The sequence below is a fragment of the Nicotiana sylvestris genome, chromosome 10 (genome assembly GCF_000393655.2).
Source record: "Nicotiana sylvestris chromosome 10, ASM39365v2, whole genome shotgun sequence".
Classification (NCBI taxonomy): domain Eukaryota; kingdom Viridiplantae; phylum Streptophyta; class Magnoliopsida; order Solanales; family Solanaceae; genus Nicotiana; species Nicotiana sylvestris.
The window spans coordinates 126,853,980-126,880,381 of record NC_091066.1 but is presented as its reverse complement, the minus strand read 5'-3'; the positions used below and the strand labels follow the sequence as shown (position 1 = coordinate 126,880,381).

The following is a 26,402-nucleotide window of genomic DNA, read 5'->3' as shown; positions in this document are numbered from 1 at the left end:
CTTATGACTCGAGAGAGAGTATTCGGTGCTACTTTTGATGAGGTAGTCGACATTGCTCGGAGGATAGAGATTGTCTGCAGTCAAGAGCGGGGTGAGAGGGAGGCCAAGAAGCCTCGTGGACTGGGTTGTTTCAGCAGTGTTCCTTCTAGGGGTTAATTCCACCACAACAAGGGTCATCCCTATAGGCATGCTTGGACAGCTCGTCCAATTCACTGTGGTGCTTCATACGGCCATGGTTCTTATAGTTCTCATCAGGGCTAGTCATCTCTCAGTGCACTTCCAGCTCAGATTTCATCCCCTTCTCTATTGGTTCAAGGCTCATCTATGCTAGGTCTTTCTACCAATTATCCCGGTGCTTGGGGCTCCCTTCAGTCCCCACTGCCATTTCTAGCACCGAGGAGCTGCTCTAAGTGTGGGGAGTTTGGTCATATCAGGTGATATTGTCCTCGCCTTATGGGAGGTCCAACTTAGCAGAGGAGTCAGACTACAACCTCAGCACCAATTACTTTACCACCCGCACAGCCAGCTGGGGGTTGGGCCCAGTCAGCTAGAGGCCGCCCTAGAGAGGGAGGCTTATCAGGTGGCGGTCAAGCCCGATTTTATGTTATTCTTGCCAGACCAAATATTGTTGCTTCAGATGCAGTGATCACAGGTATTGTTTAAGTTTTCCATAGGGATGCCTCTGTATTATTTGACACTAGTTCCAAGTATTCGTATGTCTCATCATATTTTTCTCATTATCTGGATATTCCCCGTGAGTCCTTAGTTTCATCTGTTCATGTCTCTATGCCGGTGGATGATACTACTGTTGCGGACCGTGTATATCGGTCGTGTGTAGTGACTATTGGGAGTCTGGAGACTAGATTTGACCTCTTATTGCTTAGTATGGTCGTTTTCGACGTGATCTTGGTTATGGATTGGTTGTCTCCATGTCATATTGTTCTAGATTTTCATGCTAAGACTGTGACATTGGCAATGTCAGGGTTGCCGAGGATTGAGTGGAGAGGTTCTCTAGACTATGTTTTCAATAGAGTGATTTCATATTTGAAAGCCCAACAGATGGTTGGGAAGGTTTGTTTATCCTATCTGGCCTTTGTGAGGGATGTTAGTGTTGATGCTCCCACTATTGATTCTATTCTGTTCTAGTAGTGCAGGAGTTTTCGGACGTGTTTCCTGTAGATCTATCGGGCATGCCGTCCGACAGAGATATTGACTTGGTACCAGGCACTCAGCACATTTCTATTCCACTATATCGTATAGCACTAGCTAAGTTGAAGGAATTAAAGGAGCAACTTCAGGAACTCTTTGATATGGGGTTTATTCATCCTAGCATATCACCTTGGGGTGTACTAGTTCTGTTTATGAAGAAGAAAGACGGTACTATGAGGATGTGCATTGAATATAGGAAATTGAACAAAGTCACAATCAAGAACAAGTATCCTTTGTCGCATATTGATGATCTGTTTGACTAGATTCAGGGAGCGAGGGTGTTTTCCAAGATTGAGTTGAGGTCTGGGTATCACTAGTTGAAGATTTGGGACTCGGATATTCCAAAAATAACCTTGAAGACCCATTATTGTCATTATAAGTTCCTTGTGATGTCTTTTGGGCAGACAAATGCCCCAACAGCGTTCATGCATCTGATGAACAGTGTGTTTCAGCCTTATATCAACTCATTTGTTATAGTGTTCATTAATGATATCCTGGTGTACTCTCATATCTAGGAGGAGCATGCCCAGCATTTGAGGATTGTGTTGCAGCGGTTGAGGGAAGAGAAGCTTTATGCCAAGTTTTCCAAATGTGAGTTTTGGCTCAGTTCAGTGGCATTCTTGGGGCATCTGGTGTCTAGTGAGGGTATTCAGGTGGATCTAAAGAAGATAGAGGTGGTTCTGAGTTGGCCTAGATCGTCCTCAGCTACAGAGATTTGTATCTTTCTCGGCTTGGTCGGTTATTATCGTCGCTTCATGGAGGGTTTTTCATCTATTACATTACCCTTGACCAAATTGACCCAAAAGGGTGCTTCTTTCTAGTGGTCAAATGAGTGTGAGGAGAGCTTTTAGAAGCTCAAGACTGCCTTAACCACAGCTCCAGTTCTGGTTTTGTCCTCACCTTCAGGCTCTTATAGAGTGTATTGTAATGCTTCTCAGATCGGTATTGGATGTGTCTTAATGCAAGAGGATAGAGTGATTGCTTATGCTTTGCGACAGTTGAAGCCTCGTGAGAAGAACTACCCTATTCATGATTTGGAGTTAGATGCCATTGTTGATGCATTGAAGTTTTGGTGGCATTATCTCTATGGTGTGTTTTGTGAGGTGTTTACGGATCATCGAAGCCTCCAACACTTGTTCAAACAAAAGGATCTAAATTTGATGCAATGGAGATGGTTGGATCTGCTAAAGGACTATGATATCACCATTCTGTATCACCCCGGGAAGGACAATGTGGTGGCCGATGCCTTGAGTAGAAAGGCGGTGAGTATGGGTAGTCTTGCATTCATTCCCGTTGGTGAGAGACCTCTTGCAGTTGATGTTCAGGCTTTGGCCAACCAGTTTGTGAGATTAGATCTTTCGGAGCCCGGTCGGATTCTAGCTTGTGTGGTTTCTAGGTCTTCCTTATATGATCGCATTAGAGAGCGCCAGTATGATGATCCTCATTTGCTTGTTCTCAAGGATAGGGTGCAGCACGGTGATACCAGAGATGTGACTATTGTGGATGATGGGGTATTGAGGATGTAGGGTCAGATTTGTGTGCCCAAAGTGGATGAGCTACGTGAGTTGATTCTTGAGGAGGCCCATAGTCCATGGTATTCCATTCATCCGGGTGCCGCTAAGATGTATCAGGACTTGATGTAGCAATATTGGTGGATGAGAATGAAGAAGGATATATTGGGGTTTGTAGCTGGGTGCCTTGACTGTCAGCAGGTGAAGTATGAGCATTAGAGAACGGGTGGATTGCTTCAATGGTTAGAGATTCCAGAGTGGAAATAGGAGCGAATCACCATGAATTTTGAAGTTGGGCTCCCACGGACTTCGAGAAAGTTCGATGTTGTTTAGGTGATTGTGGACCGGCTGACCAAGTTTGTGCACTTCATTCCAGTTGGGACTACTTATTCTTCGGAGCGGTTGGCTGAGAGTTACATCCGAGAGATCATTCGCCTTCATGGGGTGCCAGTGTCCATCATTTCTGATCGAGGCACGCAGTTTACATCACAGGTTTGGAGGGCAGTACAACGAGAGTTTGGAACCCAGGTTGAGTTGAGCACAGCATTTCACCCTCATACGGACAGATAGTTCGAGCACACTATTTAGATATTGGAGGACATGCTACGCACTTGTGTCATTAATTTCGGGGGTTCATGGGATCAGTTTCTGCCGCTAGCGGAGTTTACCTACAACAACAACTACCAGTCGAGCATTCAGATGGCTCTATATGAGGCTTTGTATGGGAGACGGTGTAGATATCTGGTGGGTTGGTTTGAGTGGATAAGGCTAGGCTATTGGGTACCGACTTGGTTCAGGATGCATTGGACAAGGTTAAATTAAATCAGGAGCAGCTTCACGTGGCACAATCTAGACAAAAGAGTTAGGACAACAGGAAGGTCCGTAGTGTTGTTTACATGGTTGGGAGAAGGTCCTACTGAAGGTTTGACCCATGAAGGGTGTGGAGCCGGTGGCCATTTTGGATCGGTAGGTTCGGAAGTTGAGATAAAAGAACATAGCTTCAGTGAAGGTAAAGTGGAGAGGTCAGCCAGCAGAAGAGGCTACTTGGGAGACCGAGAAGGAGATGCGGAGCATATATCCACACCTATTTGATGCTTTAGGTATGTTTCTAGACCCGTTCGAGGATGAATGTTTGTTTAAAAGAGGGAGGATGTAACAACCTGGCTGGTTGTTTCGACATTTGTAGCCCTTTTTCCCCATTTACTGCTCCTTATAGTTGTTATATGACTTACGAGGTTAGTTGGTTCAGGTCCGGAGAGATTTCGGAATGAATTGAGACACTTAGTCTCATAATTGAAAGCTTAAGTTAGAAAGATGATAGGATGTTGACTTATGCATAAATGACCAGATTTGAATTTTTATGGTTCCGTCAGCTCCATTGGATGATTTTGGACTTAGGAGCGTGTTCGGATTGTGGTTTGGAGGTATGTAGTGGAATTAGGCTTGAAATGGAGAAAGTTAAATTTTTGGGAAGTTTAACCTGGAGTGGACTTTTTGATATTAGGGTTGGATTGGGATTTCGGAAGTTGGAGTAGGTCCACATTGTCATTTGTGACTTATGTGCAAAATTTGAGATCAATCGGACATGATTTGATAGGTTTCGGCATCGTTTGTAGAATTTAGAAACTTCAAAGATCATTAGGCTTGAGTCTATGTGAGAATCGTGTTTTTGGTTTTGTTTGAGGCGGTTTGAGGGTTAAACTAAGTCCATATGATGTTTTAAGACTTGTTGGTATATTTGTTTGAGGTCTCAGGGGACTTAGGTTGATTTCGGGTGGTTAACAGATCAAGTTTTGAAGTTGAAGAGTTGCTGAAGAATTTCAACTGCTGGTGTAATCGCACCTGCGGAGTGGGCACCACAGATGCGAGCCCGCAGAAGCGGGAAGGGAGCCGCAAAATCGGGCAAGGAAAAGGTGAGAAGAGGTCACAGGTGCAAAGATTCTCCCACACCTGCGTGGTCACAGAAACAGCGTGATGGGCACAGAAGCGGATAAGGGCGCAGGTGCGATAGGATGTTCCACACCTACGATTGCGCAGATGCGGTTCAAGGCTCACAGAAGCGGAGACAACAGGGTAAGTGATGTCCACAAAAGTGGAGGAATTACCGCAGAAGCGGGTCCGCAGGTGCGGATAAGTGGCTGCAGGTGCGAAAAGCCTGGGCAGAAGATAAATGTTAGGGTTCGAGGGTTTTATCATTTCTTGACTTTGCAAACTCGGAACTGAGCGATTTTTGGGAGGGATTTCGAAGGGATTCTTGAGGTAAGTCAATTGTGGTAAAATTTCTTCAATATTTATGCTTACCCATTGATTTTCCCACCTAGTTGGTGTATTTTTTAGGTGTAATTTGGAGATTTGAGGCTAGGAATTTGGAGAGTTGATTTTGGGAATTTGAGTGGCAATTTTGTGTCGGATTTTAATAAATTTGGTATGACTAGATTTGTGGTTGAATGGGCTATCGAGTTTTGTAATTTTTGTTGGGTTCCGAGACGTGAGCCCGGGGGCTGGTTTTGAGACTATTTCAGATTTTTTAATAAAACTTCGTATTTTTCTTATGGAATTGATTCCTTAGCCCATGTTGATTGTATTGTATTGTTTATGGCTAGATTCGAGACGTTCAGAGGCTGATTTTTGAGGTAAAGGTGTATTGGAGTAGGGATTTTGCTCGGATTGAGGTAAGTAATAGTTCTAAATCTGGTTCTGAGGGTATCAAACCCCGAATTTTGTGTTGTGTGATTAGTTTGGAGGTAACGCACATGCTGGGTGACGGGCTTGTGGGCATGCACTGTAGGAATTGGGACTTGGTTCATTCCATGGAAACTGTGAAGTTGAATAACTTGTTGCTAGCTATATACTCTCCATGTGTTAAAGAAATTTAATTGCAAATCAAGCTAGAAATCATGTTTAGGCTATATGTTGGTACTGTTCGGACCCACAGGGGTCGTGTACATGTTGATACCTGTTGTTTGTTGTTTGCACTCAATCTCAGATTCTACTTGCATATCATATCTCAGTCTCTATTATTCCTTGTTAATACATCATATTATTGCTGCTTGGGCTGATTTTCATGACTTATGAGAGCCCGAGAGACTGGAGAGGTTGGTGACTGAGTTACGGCCTAAGTGCTGAGCTGTGTGCGATATGTATATATGTGAATCGGGTTGCACGCCTCAGTGAGCCTCAGGATTGTATATATGTGGATCGGTTTGCATGCCACAACGAGCCTTAGGGATGTATATGTATGGATCGGGTTGAGCACCGCAACGAGCCTTATGGTTGTATATATATTGATGGGATCGGACTGCATGCCGCAGCGATATAGCGCTTGGGCTGAAGGAACACTTCTGGAGTCTGTACACCCCCAGTGAGCGCAGATACCTATTGAGTACGATTGTTAAGTGCCGAGTGTCGAGTACCGAGTGTTGAGATATTGAGAAAAACTGAGTGATTGTTGCTTTGATAGGATGCTTTTGATGTCATTATTATTGCACTAAGCTACCATATATCATCGTGTGGAAGTTTCTTGAAAGATGTTATGTTCAGTTTTACTCGAATTTGATATGAGATAGCTAATTTAGCCTAAATTGTCGAAATTGAAAGGATGCATATTTTTCCTGTGTTGAAATTACTGAAATTGAACAATAATTGCAGAGCTCGTCACTACTTTCAATTCTTAATTTAGTCTTATTACTTACTGAGTTGGTTGTACTCATGTTATACCCTGCACTTCGTGTATAGATCCAGACATTTCTGGATACGGTGGGTATTGATATTTCGCACAACTGATCGTTGGAGACTTCGAGGTAGTTGTCCGGCGTTCGCAGTCCTTGTTTCTCCTTGCTAATCTTTTTTTTTGTTCACTACAGCATTTTAGGCCTACAGCCATACTAATTATAAACCACGCTTGAAAAGTGTTGCCAAAAATATCTATAGATACATTTTATAAGTGTGGCCTTTGATTAGAGTCTTCGGCCACGATTTTTAAGGCCACCCTTAAAAAGCGTGCTCTTAAAATATAAAGACCACACGTTTTAAATGTTGCTAATACACAAATTATATTGCAACGCTTATTAATCATAATGCAACATTTTTGAAGAGTTGTTATCTTATATTAAACTAATTAATAATATTGTAACTCTTTATAAGCGTAGTCTAAAAATATCCTGTATAAATTTCGCTCAAAATTTCGCTCCAAATATTACAATTAATGAAAATATTTCCCCCCAAAATACAAGACAATGAAATAATCATCCAAATAATACTACTGGGAAAACTTTCCCCAATTCTTTTCTCTCTCCACTTCACCTTCATTGCGTCCTTTAACCTAATTTATTCCTATGCATTCATTGTTGTACCTTCTTCCAGATAACTCTCACCCATAGCAAATCCCCATCTCTTTCTCTATTGGTAAGTATTTCTTTTGCTCAAAATTTTTTTATTTTTTCCAATTTTAGTTTTGTTCTTATACTTTAAGATTCAATTTTTCTAGTTTCTTACTAATGGGGATGAAAAAATAATCTTCTATTGTGTACAATATTTGGGTATCTTAGGACAATCTTTGTTTTATACTTAAAGTTTTGAACTTTTTCTAATTTCAGATTCTTGGGCTAAAAAGAAGTAATTTTATTTTGTTTAATTTTTGGGTATCAAAGTTTTAAATTTTTTACTAATTTCAGATTCTTGGGCTGAAATAAAAGTAATATTTTTTGTTTAATTTTTGATATTTTTGTATAGTCTTCAATCTCATAGTTAAAGCTTTAGTTTGTCTAGCTTCTTATCAATGGAGTTGATAGAAGTAATATGTTTTTGTATAATTACAGAGCTTTATATAGTCTTTATTTTATGCTCAAAATTTTACTCTTTTTCAATTTCGGATTATTGGGCTAACATAAGTGATTTTTTGTTTAATTTTTGGCTATAAAAGTTTTCAATTTTATCTTAATTTCATATTTTTGAGTTGAAAATAAGTATTATCATTTGTATTGCAGGTTGGTTTCTTTTGCTCTCAAAATTTCCTTTATCGTTTGGGATTAGTTATCAAAACCCTCTTCCCCAAAGGCTATATTATTGTTTATGCACAACTGTTCCAATTGTTATCAAAACCCTCTTCCTCAGAGCTGCAGGTTGGTTTCTTTTGCTCTCAAAATTTCCTTCTTCCTACTGTGGAAAGTAGTCACTCATTGGGAGTTATGCTGGTTATTGAGTCTTGATTTTCTGTTTTTATTAGTTGTCTTGTATATTAACTTCATCACTAGTCCAATTTTATCTTATTTTTGTGGTGTGTTAATAATTGAAGTGTAGGTTAATTTCACCACATAAAAATTGTCAAATTATGTTGAATTCTCACAATATTGAATGTAATGTGTGTGTTGAATGAACACACTCAAATTATCTTGTAGATGTTGATTAACAATCTTTGTTTCATCAATCCACCCGATTCTTGTATTTTTGTAACAATGCCAAAAGGTAACTCCTGCAATTGAACAATTCTATTGAGTAGATTACTTGAAATTTTCTGCCCGTGTGCAAGTGTCTTTGAACGAGCTGATAGTGCCTGTTGAGTTTTGGGGTCTCCAGAGCATTAATAAGTTGTCTATTATGATCTGAAATTCGAGGCTCCTTAGTTGATGTTATAACAGCATAATGTTTGGCATTATGAATCTGCACATTTGCAGCGCCAACTGAGGCAGTTTTGGGAACAAAAGTTGGCGCATTGGAGTTGAGTTTGCTTTTAACACTCGAGCTTGGTGATATTCTGGTTTTTTGGTACATTTGGTGAACCAGCTGAATGCAGTGATTCCTCATTACATTCTTCATCTTCAGTAGCATTAAAATCACTGAAATCGTCATCTTCATCTTCTTCAACTTAGTCAGCCCAAGTTTTAAGTCTTGGCAAAAGTCTATCTATAACTTGATTCTCTTGTCGACTTGTAAATTGTCTTGTTCCATGTATGCACTAGTATATATTTGAATGCATGCACACACATATACTAGCACGATCAAAACTAAAGTCAGATTGCCTAAATGGATCAGTGAGGAGTATAAGAATCAGCTGCATAAATAAAATCTCATGGAAGGCTTCTCATTAAATAATAAATAGTTGAATGGCAACCTTATCAGAGTCTCTTTTTATTTTTAAGATCTCTGTCCCAGAAATGAATGACGTATTTTTGACCTGTTAACTTATATCTGCTCTAAGTATGTTTTAGTCTTATCTGTGAACTCTAGCATTTAACAAGTTTTCAACATTAAAATTTTCACTAATGCAGATATGTTGCTTCACAGTTGGCTTCTAACAGTGTTGTTAATATACTGAACCAAATCACTAAGTCTATTGTTAGGAACATATTGCTCATTGATTTTATTTGGACTTTTGATGTGTTGAGGATTTATTTTGCAACAATTTATGCAGCTTGATTCTATGGGTGTCAAAGTTCTTAAATATGTCTAATTTCTTAAATATTTACTTTCTCACATACTGTTATATATTCTTACTAGTTGTTAGGCTAAAGTAATTTATTTTTTTTGCATGTAGGATGAATCAAGCGGCAGCTATTAAGAGAAAAGTTTCGAATCCAAACAGTGCTCAAAGCCCAATGAAAAATATAGGTTTCGATTTCCAATACCGATCAAGTGCCGAACTAGCCAAAAAAATTCAGATTAAGAGAGAAAAGCTTGTAAGTGATCGCAACGATAAAGCTGCCAAAGAGCAGGCATTACTTGGAGTTAAAAGGAAGAATTGCATGCCTGCAACATTAGAAGGACAAAGTAGACAGAGGTTAACTCAATTCGATGTGTCAGTTCAAAAGTTAGGAAGGAATAGATTACTGGTGTACAAATCAATCCAATCGTCTTCAAGGGAAGATCTGAATACTTCACATAATATTGCAAGTAAAGGACAAATTAAACAAAGGTCAATTCAATTGGAGGATCCCATTCAAAAGCAAAGAATGAGCAAATTACTTGTGCCCACATCCATGATCCAATCATCTGCAAAGGTAGATCCTAACACATTACATATGATTAGAAGAACACAAGGTGATGGAGAGAAACAACTTGATATTCACGAGCTACAAAATTGCAAAAAGTTAAAGATAAACTCAGTCCTACCGTCGACGAGTGTTAATCAATTTCTTAAAAAATATAGGATACAAGTTGGTGGTGAAAAACATCCTGATAATCACCCAGAAAATGAAATGAGATTTATGTCCTCTCCTATTATTGATGAGCGTGAAATAGAATTGGATAATTTTGCTGCACAAGATGAAGTTAGTGATGATGAATTTATTGGAGATGAGGATATGAACATCGATAGTGCTGCAGGTGGTATGTCTTAAACCTTATAATTATTTTACATATTTTGATTTTTTCTTCTTATGACATGCTTGTTATATCAATCTAGGGACATCAGAGAAGAAAAGAGTTCGAGGGCAAACAACATGTAAGAATATTCATGCAAGAAGTTTAGAAAAAAGAGTGGAGGTGACATTTGATAAAGGACAAGCAGTTGGACCAACTGACAAGAGAGTGTTTGATTTGACCAACTTTTTAGTAACAATTGCAAGGAATCCAAGATTTATCCCCTTGGTGCATACCAGTTGGCATGCTGTGTCAAAGGATATTAAGCAACGAATGTGGGAATATGTCAATGTAAGAATAATTAATTTTTCAATTATATATCTTTTGTATTTTTCCTGCTAAGAAAATATATATATATATATATATATATATATATATATATATATATATATGTATATATGTGTGTGTGTGTGTATGTGTTGTTTTGCACAGTCTAAGTTCTTAATTCCAGCTGAAGGAGAGAAGTGGGTAATGACTGGTCTTCGTGATGCTTGGAAGCGACACAAGAGAAATATTAAGAAGAAATATTTTGATAAAAATGCTACTATTGAAGAAATGCTACAAAATCATCCCAATGAGATACCTGAAGTTCAATTGCGTCAATTGATTGAGTATTGGGATGATGAAGATGTCCAAGTAAGATTAAACCGTGCATTTCTATATTTTATACCTATTGGTAGTATATATTTTTTCTTTTTTGATTTATTAATTAATATGCTTCTTTTGTTGTTAGGCTATGTGCCAATTAAATTCTGAAAACATGAAAAAAACAAAAGTGGAGGCATCGAATGGGACCTATTAATTTTGCAAAAGTGTGTGTGGCATTGGTAATATTTAGTCGACACTTTGTAATCTGACTTTCATTTCTTTTTGTACTTTGTCGGAACACAGTGATGTTTTTTATATCTTTTTTGATGTAATTTGTAGCGCACAACCAAAGAGAACAACGAGGAACCATTAAAGTCTGAAATGTTTATTACAACTCGTACAAAGAAAGAGAAGGAAGTTCATACGGATACTCAAGTTGCAATAGTAAGTCATGCTGCAAGTTAAGTCTTTTTATTGTATTTTCTCTCTTTAACTGAATGTATTTCTGTAACTGAAGGAAGTTCATATGCATATAGTTTGTTTTAGAAATATCGACCTTTAGCTTATTGTTCATGAATAGAGCAACCACCAAATTCTTCTTTGAGTCATTTCGTCGAGCTCCCTATTCGTACCAAAAAAACTCACACTGAATTATAGCAAGTGTTGAAATGAGTTCCTCGTGCTTTTTCCCATTTATCCTTGAATTTTGCAAGTCTATGCCTTGATGCTCTATAATGGCATGTAGATGTGGAGGCTCATTCTCATGAACCCATTTGAATGTCCCTCTTCGTACGTGTGTAGAAGTGTGCATTTGGTTGTAAAAGCCCACAGAAATGTAGTATGAATCATTTCCCGCTTAGTGCATGTCGGATGTAGCCTTACTCTTCCTTCTTTTATTTTTCCCCCTTGATTAGATGTCTGCTAGAGTGTTGAGGCAAGCATATGAGTTATATCTCATGTTATTTATTTTGATAGTAGAAGCATTAAGCTGAATGATGGTCAGGGCATCCATAAGAATCTTGCTCTTGGAATTTTGTAATGCAAAGACAGAACAGCTTAAGAACTTAATGAATATACTTCTGAAGATTAATTTGAAGCATGAAATAATCGTTGCAGGTGGGCAGATGAATTTAATAGTTTGCAGAAATATTCTCATGTAGAATTGGGTTCATCAGACAACTTACTTAGGCAATACATAGAGATGGAAAAACTTTGATCAAGAGTACCTTATCAAGCATCCCAACTTATACATGCTTATTCTACCCACTACTAGGACGAGTCAATATTTGCTACTGCATCTTACCATATTTTATTGTTGGCGAATTAATTTCAGTACCTTTTTCACCTAAATACCTAATAGTGTGGCCTACATTTAACATGTGTAAGTTAGAGTCGATTGGAAGGTCAACTTCGCACAACAGCCTTTAGAATTCTGACTTCTGACCAAAGACCATATCAGATCTTTGTCAATATATAAATAGCTAGTACCAGTAATAACCGAATTATCAAATATTATGTTTAACTAGTGTTGTGGTAGTGATGCACTCAAAATTTAAATAACTAGTACCAGTTATTTATAAGTGAAAATTTTTGAATTTTTTACATAGCCTAGTATTAATTTGTTATATTTCAGTTTTTAAGTGATTCTTACAGGGAGCCTAAAGCAAAAATTAATATGAGGCTTAAATTTTTTAAGTTATAAGATAAATTTTTATTTGAAATCTACTTTTCTAGATTTTTGAGATATAAAGTTTTTAATAATCTTTTTTATAATATTTTTTTGACAGTCTGAACTTCGGAATCGTCAAAGTTCTGGAGAAACAGCAGATGATGCATTTAGGGCTGTATTTGAAAAGGAGCAGCCTGGTCGGGTTAGATGCTATGGTAGATCGGTGACGACAAGTTCTCTAAAAAAAGATGAAGAAATCACCAAACTTAAACAACAGCATGCCAACGAAATAACTTCTCTGACGGAAGAAATGAAGGAAATGATGAGAGAAGAAATGCGATATTTTTTTAGTCAAAATGGTGAAAAACAACCCTGAACTGGATTTTCATGATATACAAGGGTGTGTTGGATCTAATATTCCTTCACCGGTTGATGCAAGTAGTGCACGAGCTATGAGAGGCCATAATCTACCATAGTCTTCTGGCTCAACTCATGCCCCGAGTCTTGAAAAGGTATTTATATTTCACCAAATAGTATAATGGTAGGGTGTATAAATATATATATATATATATCTGACTTGTAATCCTGTTGTATAATGCATATGAGAGTTCTCTTTCCTTCTCGTCTTCGTTCTGTGTTAATGACATCTGGTAAATTTGCTTTCTATAGGTTTTCTGGAAACATTGATCTAAATTATTTGCTACATTAGGAAATTAAACTTGATCGATAAGGCGTAGATGTATATTTTTCTTTCAGTTCCCTGTTTCTGTCAAGGATATTCTAAAAATATATTGCATAAACAAGGTGTAAGGTATGTGTAAGCATACCTCAGGGAAGATGGAAAGGAACTACGGGAAAAGGAGAATGCTTTTGATCTCACTTGTTATTTACTAATTTATTTTCTTGTACACTATAAGTTTCCCTCGGTTTCCTTCACCTTCTTTAGCCGAGGGTCTATCAGAAATAGTCTTTGTGCCCCTCCAGGGTAAGGGTAGGCAGTGTACATCCTACCCTCCCTAGACCCCACTTGTGGGATTATATTGGGTGGTTGTTGTTGATTGTTGCGATTATAGAAGGAGATAGGCAAAATGTATGTTAATTTTCATTTTTGCTTCTCTTTCACTTGTATATCTTTTTTGTGTTTGGCATTGTTATGCTATAGTAGTGAAATAAAATCTCATTGGTTCTTAGTAAGATATAACCAGTGCGTACTATATATTTATTTTTTCTAATTTTTGAATTTCATTTTGAACGTGTAGGAAAATACCGGTGATGCAATTGAAAATGGTGACCACAAATCAATTTGATTCATTAAAGTGAATGGTGAAGGCCTTTTGAACAATTATGATGTTTGTTTTTTTATTGATACTATAAATATGACTACATTTGGTTTTTGTCGAGGTCTTTGCTTGTGAACTTCTTGAACCAACAATGCTTTATTAATATAGATAGTATGCAAAGTATGTGTCTTTGTTGAAGTTTATTTTAAGTATATGCATTTGAATTATTTTTATTCTGTTACTTATTATCTAATTTAATGCTTGAGATCATAATACATATATATATATATATATATATATATATATATGAACAAAAGTTAATGTTAAAAAAATATAATTTTTTAACCACAAAATTGTGGCTAATATAAATATATAAAAAAATTCTTTGTAGTATAGACAAAATTACCATGTTTAGAAAGTGTGGCCATAGGGATTGTCAATCTGGTGTTGTTAATGATAGATGTTGCTCTAGAAGCCATACTTTAAAAGCGTAGTCTATAACCTGACAAAGACCACACTTAGAAAGTGTAGCCTTATGTCATAAAAGCGTGGTTATAAGAGAAAATATAAGTGTGGCCTTTGTACCTGAGGATATACACTTTTAAAGCGTGGCTTCTAAGGCAACACCTACAAAGTGTGGCCAATAGTCAAAGGTTACGGTACTTTAGGCCACCCCCAAAAAGTGTTGCCTAAAGTCATAAAGTGTTGCCTTTGACCAAATGCTACACTTCTTGGCATCTTAGGCCATACTTTCTCAAGACCAATTGGGTATGCAAATTTGCACAAGCAACTAGGGTTCAAGTCGAGTATTACTCTCTCGAGGTTTAACTCTTTAATTGGGGTTATCAATCTCTTGAGTATTCCCCAATTCCTTGTTGGACCAATTTCAGAGACTTAGGCTCTCTTTCTCAAGAAGAGCCCAAATCAACTAAACACAAACTAGTGTTTGCAACCATTAACCATGAAATTGGCCCAAATATCAAATACCCATAGTCAATTTAGCCCTAAAATACAAGACCCATCAATTACTCACACTAGGGTTGAGCCACAACCCTAGCTTATGGGTCTAACTACTCATAATTGAAGAAGAAAAATAAGAAATAGATGAAGAACAACTCATATTAATTAATTGCTAAGCTAAATAACAAGATTCAATGATGAAAAGTAGATAAAATTGCCCAAAATAGCTAAGAATCTCGAACCTACGATTGCAGCTGCTTAATTACAATATCTGATACCCTAAAATATGGGAAAAGAAGCTATTTATACTAAGCTGAAAATTCTGGACAAAAATGCCCTTGCGAGGTTAGTGCGGACCGCACAAAATAGTATGTGGCTACACTAGGGCTCTGATCCTGAAAATTTGACTCTCTGAACTCGGGCAGTGCGGATCGTACAAAATGGACTACGGCCACGGAGGCTTCTAGTGCGGTCCACACAGAATGGACTGCGGACCGCATTGGCTTGAAAGCTCCAAACTGCAACTTCTCTGATTCTTGGCTCTGCGGACCGCACCAAATCGAGTGTGGCCGCATTGTCTTCAGTGTGGACCGCACAAATCCTAGTGCGGTTGCATTGCTTCTTTGCCTGGAATTCCACCTCTCTGAATCTCCTAGTGCGGACCGCACAAAGTGGTGTGCGGCCGCACTGGGCCTGTTTTGCCTGAGTTTTGCCTTGTCTTGGGACTTGTGCAAGTTTCACTCCTTTTTGAGCTGATCTTTGATATTTTATCACTTTGTTGATCAAACCTGCAATCAAGCACAACTTGTGAGCCTCTCGGAACTATTTTGTATGAATTTCTAATCAAAACATAAGCAAGAAGGAGCATAAAATGTATCAAAATCCCTAGTTATCAAGCACAGATACCTATTGAGTACGAGTGTTAAGTGCCAAGTGCTGAGTGTCGAGTACCGAGTGTTGAGATATTGAGAAAGACTGAGTGATTGTTGCTCTGATAGGATGCTCTTGATGTCATTATTATTGCACTAAGCTGCCATATATCACCGTGTGGAAGTTCCCTAAAAGTTGTTACGTTCTGTTTTACTCGAATTTGATATGAGGTAGCTAATTTATAGCCTAAATTGTCGAAATTGAAAGCATGCATATTTTTCCTATGTTGAAATTACTGAAATTGAACTATAATTGCAGAGCTCGCCACTACTTTCAGTTCTTTATTTAGTCTTGCTACTTACTGAGTTGGTTGTACTCACGCTATATCCTGCACTTCGCGTACAGATCCAGGCATTTCTGGACGCGGTGGGTGTTGATATTTCGCACAGCTGATTGTTGGAGACTTCGAGGTAGTTGTCCGGCGTTCGCAATCCTTGTTTCTCCTTGCTTATCTTTTTTTTTTGTTGTATTTAGATCCAGACTTTCATAGTCATTATTTTTCTAGGCTGGTGATGTATAGATGCTCATGAGTTCAGTGACACCCCGATTTGGGAATTTTCCGCACTTGTATTTTGAGTTTTACCCCGTTTATGAGAATTTTTTTCATTTAAAACTACTTTGACTTAGTTTGTTAACTGTTGGGAAATATTTTGGAAATGTCGGATTGCCTAGTACCACGTTAGGCGTCATCACGATAGGTTAGGATTTTGGGTCGTAACACATATTAAGATAAATTTACAAATCATAGTATCTTTTTTGGTAGTTCCTAATTTTGTAAAGTTTTCAAAGGATCAACTAATACATCAATTTTGAATAAATACAAAAATTTAATCCGTCAACTCTCATATATACGTTAAACCCTACTATCGTTTTTGGGATTGGAGAAGTTTTAGAAGTAGCATTATATAATTAGTCAAATAGAATAATCATACATGGGATCACACAATATGGGAAAGCTGTATTTCACATTAAACAAATGCGCTCGTGCCTACGCGTGCCCACGTTTCGGTTATGACCTTCTAACCATGTGATTTTCCCTACCAAAACTTAGCAAACAAACCAATTTAATTTCACTCGTTTAATTCATGCTGCATTGTTTACTACTATATGTAATAGTTCTATGTTTGAAAGTTTAATTCAAACTTGTTAAAGACTAGCTAGAAAACACAGCTGTTTAGATAAATTTTCGAGATCCATGTCATGGTCGTCTGTGGTGGTAGTTACAAATTATTCCAGAACTATGTCCAAAAGGAACTGTGAATGCATGTATGAAGATGGATGTACAATTAAACAATATCGACATATTAACGGTGATCACTTCTAACACATGGTGCAAATATTATACTTAAGAGGATAAAATGGGAGGTCGCATGAGATCAGTAGTTTAGTCATCTCATACGTAGAACTTTATAAAGACCGATTCATAGGTGTATTAATGGTTTGATGATTGAACATGATAAAAAGAAACGAAATAGACCTAAAATCAAATAGAGGAAAATAATCTCGAAAGACTTACAATATTCTGTGACAGTAAATTTTTGAGGATTAATGCTTCTTTGTTGTTGTTACACAAACTTTAGATCCGTTATTCTTGTCATGAACTTTTTTTCTGTGCGCTGAAATTATACTTGTATATTCATGTAGAATAGACCGTGTGAATATTATAGTTGAGAATTTTTATGTTTAGAGAATATATACCTAATTAATTTTCTTCAAAGAACATTAGTATTTGATTGAAAAATAGATCTGATTAATTAATAGAACAATATGATTTAAATACTCGATTCCAACTAATCATATTATGATTGAGACCGATTTAATTGATGATGAGCTTAATATTAAGTATAAAGGGATCTTTACTCAAATAGCCGGTCAGATTTATTGAATTTTTTCCTCTCTAGCTGGTAACATAAATTATACACTGATATACCCGACTTTGGGCTAGACCTCCAACTCATGATACTACGTATGAATATATATCTTAACTCTTGAGCTGTCTCATTTGGACCATGAATTATTTTTCTTTTTAAAATGATAAAATGAAACCAGATGAATCCCATGCCCGATATATTATAACTGAACTACAAAAATGGCTGACAACTTTCCATGTTCGATCCATATGTTTTGGCGTTGAATATCCAATATTCATTAAAAAAAAATAATAATTTCCCCATAGACAAGAAAAAACCATGCAATTAGTGTCTGCACCTGGCTAAATCCCTTTCTATAAATACTCCTCATACTGTCCTTGTATAGCACAGCATTTTTGAGTGTGTTTACTTGTTAGAGAAACTTCTTCTTGCTATACAACTTTATTCACGTCTCAATAAGAGGTACAATTAAACCTTCATAATCTCCAAAAACTTTTTCTTCTTTTTTTTTTTCCCACATAGTTCAGCTCTCTGTTATGAATTTTTCTAGATCTTCCATAGTAAGTTCAAACAATAGAAGAGGCTGCATGTTGGTGGTGTTCCAACAATTAATGCTGTTACAAGAAATTGATTAAAGTTTTAGGATATTTTCTTTTTGTTCAAATAATTTGGTTTCCTAAGTGAAGCGCATCCTGTCGGGAGGACTCAATTCTCCAAACTCAAACTCGAGGCATTTTAATATTTTGTTTATCGCTAGACATGTTATTATCATTTTTGGACTAAAATTAACCCAAAAACACTCTTGACTTAGTATGATATATACTATCTGCTTGTTTTTTTTCTGATAGACCTATAACATTAAGATTTTAAGTACATTCTTGTTATATAGTTTTTTTTTGCTTATCAACTTATTATGTGTGACTTTATTCGCACGGCCAATATATCTCTCGTGGTTTGCAGGTCAAGAAAATGGCTGGGGAATCATATGAAAACGCCACTAATGGAGGAGCGAAGAAAGAGTTTAACCCGGATGAGAGGATCCGCTCCGGATTCGCCTACTTCAAGACTGAGAAATATGAGTAAGTTATCACTATTACTCTGCCGTAAAAGGCATAAAAAGATTGTTTGGGAAAGGAAGTCATTTTGACAGCATTATATATATTTTTAGATGAGAAAAGTGGCCTTAAACAGTTTCTTCTAGTCTTTTTTGCGTAATCTTTTTTTGCCAAAACTAACCTTGTAAATTCAGCATTTCTAACCTTTCAACTTGCATTTTCTTTTTGCAGCAAAGATCCCGAGTTTTACGATGAGCTCGCAAAAGATCAAAGCCCAAAGGTAAATTATAATCTATACTATATTAAAAGTATGAATACCCTTGACAAAATATCGTTCGTCTTTTTACCTTTTAAAAACAGATTTTGCATTTAACAAAATTATAATTTAAGTTACTTTCCTAATATTTAGAAATTTAAAATCAACAAACAAAAAATTTTAATTAAAACTTTCTTTATTGAATTAGGTCCTAACATTTAGAATTTAAAATTCAATTGAGATTTTACCTCAAATAATAAAAGGATCCCTTTTTAAAAAAATAGTACTATTTCATATTGTTGTAGAACTCTAACAGATCTAATAGGTGACTTTTTCTGACTTTTTGTCTATAATAAGCTGTGACATTTTGTCCTTTGACACACCCTATAATAAAATACTAACTCTTAGAAAAAAAAGATATTTGGACTAAATTACTCATAATTAAAGTTGGCATATTGTTAACATGACACATTGAAAAATATAAATAAGGGCAAATTTTGAAAAAACAAAGTTGATTTCTTTTTGATTATGTAAATGTCACTTATTTTGAACTAAAATATAAAGGTAAAAAAGTCATTTATCATGGACCGGAGTAATATAATACCATATATAGTAAAAATGGAATGTGTGTGTGAATAGAAATATAATGGGCAAACGGATTTCGATTATATATACACAATAACTCCATTTTCGTGACTACTTATATATATGTGGTAATAAAGCATAAAAATCATATGCTTTGTAATATTACGCCACATATTATATTTATGACACATACCTTTATATTCAATATTATAGTAATTAATTAATACACATTGTCCCCTTCTCAACATATTTAGGCAATTAATGAATGCTTATAATTTTTTTATAAAAAATGCAGTTTTTGGTATTTGCCTGCTCCGATTCCAGAGTGTGCCCATCCCACATACTTAATTTCCAACCAGGAGAGGCTTTTCTGGTTCGTAATATAGCCAACATGGTCCCTCCTTATGACCAGGTAAATTATATTATCGTCTCAATTTATCTCTATATATCTTTTTTAAAATCTGTGCTAATTATTAGTCAAAATTTTGAAGGACTTACTATTTACTTTCTTCTGTCTTGTGTGGAACAAGAAAATCATAACTTAAATTATATTCTTTGTAATGTTTCCGAATATTATCCTAAATAACTAGTTCATATTACATGTTTTATGTACTCGTACTCAATAGCCAAGCTGGATCAAGAAAAGCAAAAACTACATTCATGACAGTAAGAAAATAAGAAGAAAGAAATACTGTGTGAAAGGTGATAGCATGGTGGGAGTTAACTAACTCTAATCAAAATTACCAAACGAAAGGGAAGAAAGGGTCAAAGAATGTGACGTGGATATGGCATAAAGTTTTGTCACTTACTTTTTTTGAGTTTTCCATAGTTTTGAAACATGGATGTTACTATACAGGCGCGCATCATTAACACCCATTATTTATCTTTTTATATGTAGTTTTAACCAATAATGCAAGGTTTTGGAAATAAATTTCTCCAATTTTTGTTATATACAGATTAAATATTCTGGAGCTGGGGCATCTATTGAATATGCAATTGTCCACTTAAAGGTTAGTCCTTTTTATCACGTATGATATCATTTAATTCTGCAGTCGGGCAGATAACACTTACTTTCGTTGTTTAATTATATAAAATCGATAATACTTGATCTCGATATATATACAAAATCAAATACATGACATGTTCTATTTATATAATCTTTTATCGTACAATCATAATTAAGTTAAAAGAAATCCTAATACTTTAAATATTTGAATAATAATGCTTCAATTAATAATACCATCATTCATATCAAAAAACAACAACCCAATAATCCCACCTGTGGAGTCTGGGGGAGGGTAATGTGTACGCAGACCTTACCCTTACCCTAGGGTAGAGAGGTTGTTTTCGATTGACCATCGGCATCTCTCCCTCCAAAAACTCCACACCTTGCTTTTGGGATGACTCGAACTCACAATCTCGTGAGGAAGTGCGGAAGGTGCCCACCACTAAAGCAACTCACTCTTGTTAATTTATATCAAAAAAGAAAAATGAATATCAAATCACAAGCCATAAAAATAAATTTTAAATTCATATTTCTTTGATATCGAGTACTTGATTGGCTTTTATTTAGGAAAGCTATTTTAATGTTTACTGACACAGATAAACTTAAGTATTTTATCCACGTGCTGGATAGAAATAAAAAATATATTACATTACATTTGTTCATAACTTCATGCTTCCATAATTAGAGATTTCTTTCCACACTTATTTTAACTTTAAAACTTTTTAAATTGCCTGCATTTTTCTTTTTCTTCCTATCTATTTCTAGTTGTAAATAAAAATTAAGCTTGCATTATAGGTGGAGAATATTTTGGTGATGGGACACAGCTGCTGTGGAGGTATAAAAGGACTCATGTCTATCCCTGATGATGGGTCCATAGACAGGTTGGTTCTTCCTTAGAAGAATTGTCCTAAATAGGTTAAATTAAAAATAATTAGCGATTATATAATATATTAGCGATTATGTAATATATATATATAATCGTATATAACCAATATATAATTTATATATACCTATAAAGAAAAGTAAATAATGAATTATCCTGACTATTTGTGTAAATTCATTTCTCTTTTTTGATTCCTGATAATAATTGAGAATCAAACTGGACTTATTAACATATGCCACGTCTTAAACTTTTATTATGTTGGTCGCAGTGATTTCATCGAAGAATGGGTCAAAATCTGTTCGATATCAAAGGCAAAGGTAAAGAGAGAACATGGCGACAAGGATTTCACTGAACAATGTACAATATTGGAGAAGGTAATTAAAGTAGTATACTAATTCAACTAGCTATGCTATTTTTTAGTTCAATAATTGAAACTTTACAACTTCAGATACTTAAGAAAAGATATATATATTAAGTTAAATATTTGTGTGACATTGAGCAGGAGGCAGTAAATGAATCACTAGCCAACTTACTGACATATCCATTTGTGAGGGAAGCTGTGATGAACAAAAGCCTTGCTCTGAAAGGTGGACACTACGATTTTGTGAATGGTTCTTTTGAGCTCTGGGATATTGATGAGTTCAACATTAGTCATTCCGGTTCACTCTAATTCTTGCAAAACGGACACTTTTCATGGAACCTACTGTCCACTACTGTTTCAAGTTTCTCTTCCGTTTGTATTTCGATGTAATTGTATTATGGAACCACGTTTGTCCCCGACCTTCCTTAGACCAATTTGTTGTTGTTGTTGTTTGTCATCGAAATAAAATTTTCTTGGCTCTTTGAATCTTTTGGGCTTATTCTAAGATTTTTCTTGGACTTATATTCATTTCACAATTTCTGTTTGAGATTTTTTTTGTATATATACAAAATTAGGATCGGTTTAACTAGATTTTCCTATTTTTAAAAGTAACTAAAGTTTATTACAAAATATATATAAATTCGTTCAGAAATTATAATCTACATACAACTTGAGTATAACTTTTTATTGTACAGAATTTGGTCGAATGCTACAATATACATACAACTTGTATATAATTTTTTCTATAGAATTCAGTGAAAAGCTATAATTTTCATAAACTTATATACAACATAAATATTATTATGTAGTTGTATATATTTTGTATATTATTTGTGCACCTAATATACAAAATATATACAATTTATTTATGTCTTTTTTTCGAGTTTCAATCTAAAATTCCAACCAAAACGAACTCAAATTTTTATCAAAATCCCTTAAAATTAAAATATAAACTCCAAAGAATATTCTCAATCATTTGCAATAACACCCTATGCAGACAAATAATAATTTCTCAAAATCTAATATTCGAATTCAAACTTCGAAGCCATTGGAAAGCATAACTTTGAGAAACATTTGGTTCGCAAAGTTTGTTATCGTCGAACTTTACAATACATTGCGTACTTCACAGGCAAGCGGAAGATAATATCCATAACTAAATCTTCATTCAGTTCCATATTCAAGCCCCTTGCCTTGCCTTGAATGAAGACTTCTATAGCATTGGTATTTATGGACAAATTACTTTAGAGTCTAGACCAAATTGGAAAGGAAATTATTGTAGACCAAATTAGAAATAAAAAATTACTCTGGGCCAAACTGGAAAAGGAAATTTACACCGATAACTTATAGAGGAGAAAGTGAATGGGACATTAAAGAGGTAGTTGTCTGTGATTTTTTATTCAACCGTTCAAATCATTCGTGAAGCTCGGTAAGATTGGAGTCTAATACATTATTTTGTATATAAATAGTAAATTGTATATGTTGATGTAATTTAATAATAATCTCTCTAAGGGATGAATAAGTTGATAAAGTAACATAAATAAATAAATATTCCTTTTTTACTTGGACTTGTATGAACTTCATTGTTTACCTTGAAAATGGTAATTACAATTATATTTGATATTGTAGTTCTAAAAATACATGATTTATTTCTATATTAGTTGTTAGGCGATAGATGCTAAATGTAAGTGAAGAAAATAAGAAATGCAAACCAATAGGGTCACAAGGTTGGGCCTCGAGTTGGCTGGAGCAGGGCCTCGAGGTCTAAACGGGGCTAATAGCAACAAAGAATTGATGGTGAATCAACGATAATGGGGGCCTCAAAGATGACTTTTTACGGCCAATAATGAGCAATAAATGAAGAACAATGAATGAACAATGAAAGAATAAGCAATAAATGTGAAGAATAGTTCTGTTAGCAAAGAGCAAAGAATGTTGTATTGTATTCAATATGTTGTGTAATAATGTGAATCCCTTACAAAATGATAAAGGTCTCCTTTATATAGGGGAGGGGGAATTCCCACATAGTACATGACTAATAATAACGAGGAAATGCTATTGGTACAGCTGTAAAACGACTTAGTACGGATTTGTACTATTCTTGCAGACCTCGTCAGCTCTAAACATGTATATTGGGGAGCTTTCCCACCTTTCCATGACGATCATCGATTATACTGCCCTGAGATCGACCATAGTGGGCCTTCGAAGTACTCTGCCTAGGCGAGTGCTTCGGGGACGGGCCTTGGACCGAGCTTTGATCCCATCGAGGCCGGACTTGAACTGCCGCAAAAGCCTCAAATAGGTCTTCCCTGATTTTGACCGTATTCTGATAGTCCCTGCGTTTTTTAGAATGAAAAGATAAGAAATGATCTTGACCTCGACTTTATCGAACCTCCTGTGATGACATCATGCTGGCGACGTAGGCGCTCGAAACGACTGAAATATCGCATCGGTTCATTTCTCTAGAAGCATTGAATATACTGCCAGTTCATTTTCCAAAAGCGGTGATTGCGCCGCCGATCCGTTTCCCCAAAAGTATTGATTGTGTCGTTGATAAAGGCATTGATTGCGCTGTCGGTTACGTTACTGTCTCTCTATAAATGGGGGATTGCTTGAGTCAAGACTTCACTCAGTCTTTCTTCAACAGCCTTTAGCCCTACCATTCTCTACATCTTCCTCCAAATTCCTATTTCTATAGTTCAAGCCCGTGACCGTAAGGTCATACGGCAGCGGCTTTGCCAGTTATGCCATGGCTCTTTTCAGAGTTTTTTCCTACTGAGTGGGATTATACTGGGTTGTTGTTATCGTTGGCCCGAAATAATGAGAGAGAGGCCTCAGATTTTTCCGCATCAGAAAACATGTGGACTGTAAACCGCTGCTAATCTCTCTTAACTTCAATCTGGTGTGGCGTTTCACTCTTTTTGCTTTCCATGGAGTGAGACGGTGTTATCTACTGACTTTTGCATCCTGCACAGGTGCAATTTGTCAAGAAGTGGCTTCACAATAGTAGTGCTGACGAGACCTAGACTCGCCAAGTTTTTCACCAGGCCACAATTTTCCCGACTTGTTAAAAGCTTTTGCTCTTTGATAGGCTATAGCCTTTTCCTTATCTATTGCTGCTTCGGAGGGGATTCCTGAAAACAATGGTCTGAAGATCGAAATGGGGTCCCCGGGGAAACGGTTCTCGAAGATGTCGCTCCAGAGGATATACCCTCGAAAGTAGATTAGGCTTTCAACTGTTATTTTTTGCTTCTTTGTTTCTGCGTAAGGACCCCTCGTGGGTTTTGTAAAGCATCTTTTATTAATACATGAATGTCTTCATTTTTCCTTTGATTTGTGTTGAATTCCGTTCTGCCTTTGTTTGTGAAAAATCCAAGTGTATGGCTCTGAAGATTAGTCCAAATACTGGATTCGGAACATAATAATAATAATAAACCCTTAGGTTTTAAATTTAATTAATACGATGCTTCTTGAAGTCCTTTGTTATCCTTCGGACCAAGCTCGAATTGATTTGATGCGAACTTAGGTCACCAGGATTTCTGAACCCGAATTGAGTGAGAGATGGGCCTCGATTTTTTGAAATAAACCTAGCCCTTTTAGGATTTGTTGGCAGTCATTAAGTGAGAATTTTCTCGAACCCAAGTAATCTTTGGACTCAGCGACCGGGTGACCATTTGTTCGATGATCTGAAAATAAAGATAGCCTTTAGGCCCTTACAAATAGTTCCTCGAGTGAGAGTTTGCTTGAACTTGGGTAGAATATAGCCCTGAGGCTCTATAAATAGTCCCCGAGTGAGAACTGGCTCAAACTCGAAGTAAAGATAGCCCTGAGGCTTTATGAATAGTCCTCGAGTGAGAACTGGCTCGAACTCGAAGTAAAGATAGACTCGAGGCTTTATGAATAGTCCCCGAGTGAGAACTGGCTCGAACTCGAAGTAAAGATAGCCCTGAGGCTTTATGAATAATCCCCAAGTTAGAACTGGCTCGAACTCAAAGTAAAGATAGCCCCGAGGCTTTATGAATAATCTCCGAGTGAGAGCTGGCTCGAACTCAAAATAAAGATAGCCCTGAGGCTTTATGAACAATCCCCAAGCGAGAACTAGCTCGAACTCGAAGTAAAGATAGCCCTGGGGCTTTATAATCGAGCGAATGACTACTCGAGCCCAACTCATAGATTGTTCTTAATAATTTATGACAATCCGATTCCCGGTGCTCTTGTCTAACGTCAATGTCGTGATGTAATCGGTTGAAGTGACTGAAGGGTTTCTTTGGTATGATTCTCAAAATCATTAATTGTAGGCAGCCAACGGTCGGCCTTTTTGCTTCCTTAGCACGTTCAAACAGTCTTTATAAATAGACAAAACCCCATAACTTTTGCCGATATTATTCCCTTAGTGCTTCCAAGATTTTATTTAGCCCCTTTCAATTTTCTTAAACTCTCCCTTTTCTCTTCTAATGACATTTTTCATTTTCTCGGATCCTTCCCTTTAGAAATGGCGAAGACCTCTAAAACTGTTCCTCAAAAGGAAAAAGCTCCATTGTCTTCTCGAACGACTAAAGGTAAACTGGAAGTTCTTCCTAGTATCGAAGAGTGTACTCCCGGGCCTTGTGATACATCTTCTGATTTCCAGGTTGAAAACCCCTCCTCTATTTTGGGATGATGCAAACCCATGTCTCGATATGTCAGTTTAATAACTGAAATCGAGAAGGTAAAGGCCGACTGCCATTGGGAGAAGGCGGTGCAGGTAGACATTCCTTCACGAGGAGAAGACATAACCAAGCACAAGGCCGGTTTCCTTAGTGTATACACGTATCCTTTCAACTTAGGCTAGATAGAAGCCTCTTTACCACCAATAGATCCAGTGATCCTTTATTTCTGCAATCAA

At 36.5% G+C, this 26,402-nt stretch overlaps 2 protein-coding genes across 5 annotated transcripts; both read left to right on the top strand.

Moving 5' to 3' along the window:
* The first annotated feature begins 7,065 nt into the window (after positions 1-7,065).
* LOC138880452 (uncharacterized) lies at positions 7,066-15,903 on the top strand. Of its 4 annotated transcripts, none has more exons than XM_070160615.1 (10): positions 7,066-7,124; positions 7,706-7,840; positions 9,253-10,040; positions 10,120-10,367; positions 10,509-10,712; positions 10,810-10,903; positions 11,004-11,108; positions 12,452-12,845; positions 13,593-13,656; positions 15,849-15,902. In XM_070160615.1, the coding sequence occupies exons 2-6, from the start codon at positions 7,791-7,793 to the stop codon at positions 10,876-10,878; spliced, it is 1,359 nt and encodes a 452-aa protein (XP_070016716.1). In that variant the 5' UTR covers positions 7,066-7,124; positions 7,706-7,790; the 3' UTR covers positions 10,879-10,903; positions 11,004-11,108; positions 12,452-12,845; positions 13,593-13,656; positions 15,849-15,902. The 4 variants fall into 4 exon arrangements, with proteins under 4 accessions (XP_070016716.1, XP_070016714.1, XP_070016715.1 ...); XM_070160613.1 differs by having other exon boundaries at positions 9,253-10,043; XM_070160614.1 differs by lacking the exon at positions 13,593-13,656 and having other exon boundaries at positions 9,253-10,043; positions 15,849-15,903.
* A 2,440-nt stretch (positions 15,904-18,343) lies between these two features.
* Positions 18,344-21,829, top strand: LOC104214422 (carbonic anhydrase 2-like). Its single transcript, XM_070159570.1, has 7 exons — positions 18,344-18,453; positions 18,661-18,709; positions 19,566-19,682; positions 20,227-20,280; positions 21,072-21,157; positions 21,428-21,533; positions 21,662-21,829. The coding sequence occupies exons 1-7, from the start codon at positions 18,344-18,346 to the stop codon at positions 21,827-21,829; spliced, it is 690 nt and encodes a 229-aa protein (XP_070015671.1).
* Positions 21,830-26,402: the final 4,573 nt, after the last annotated feature.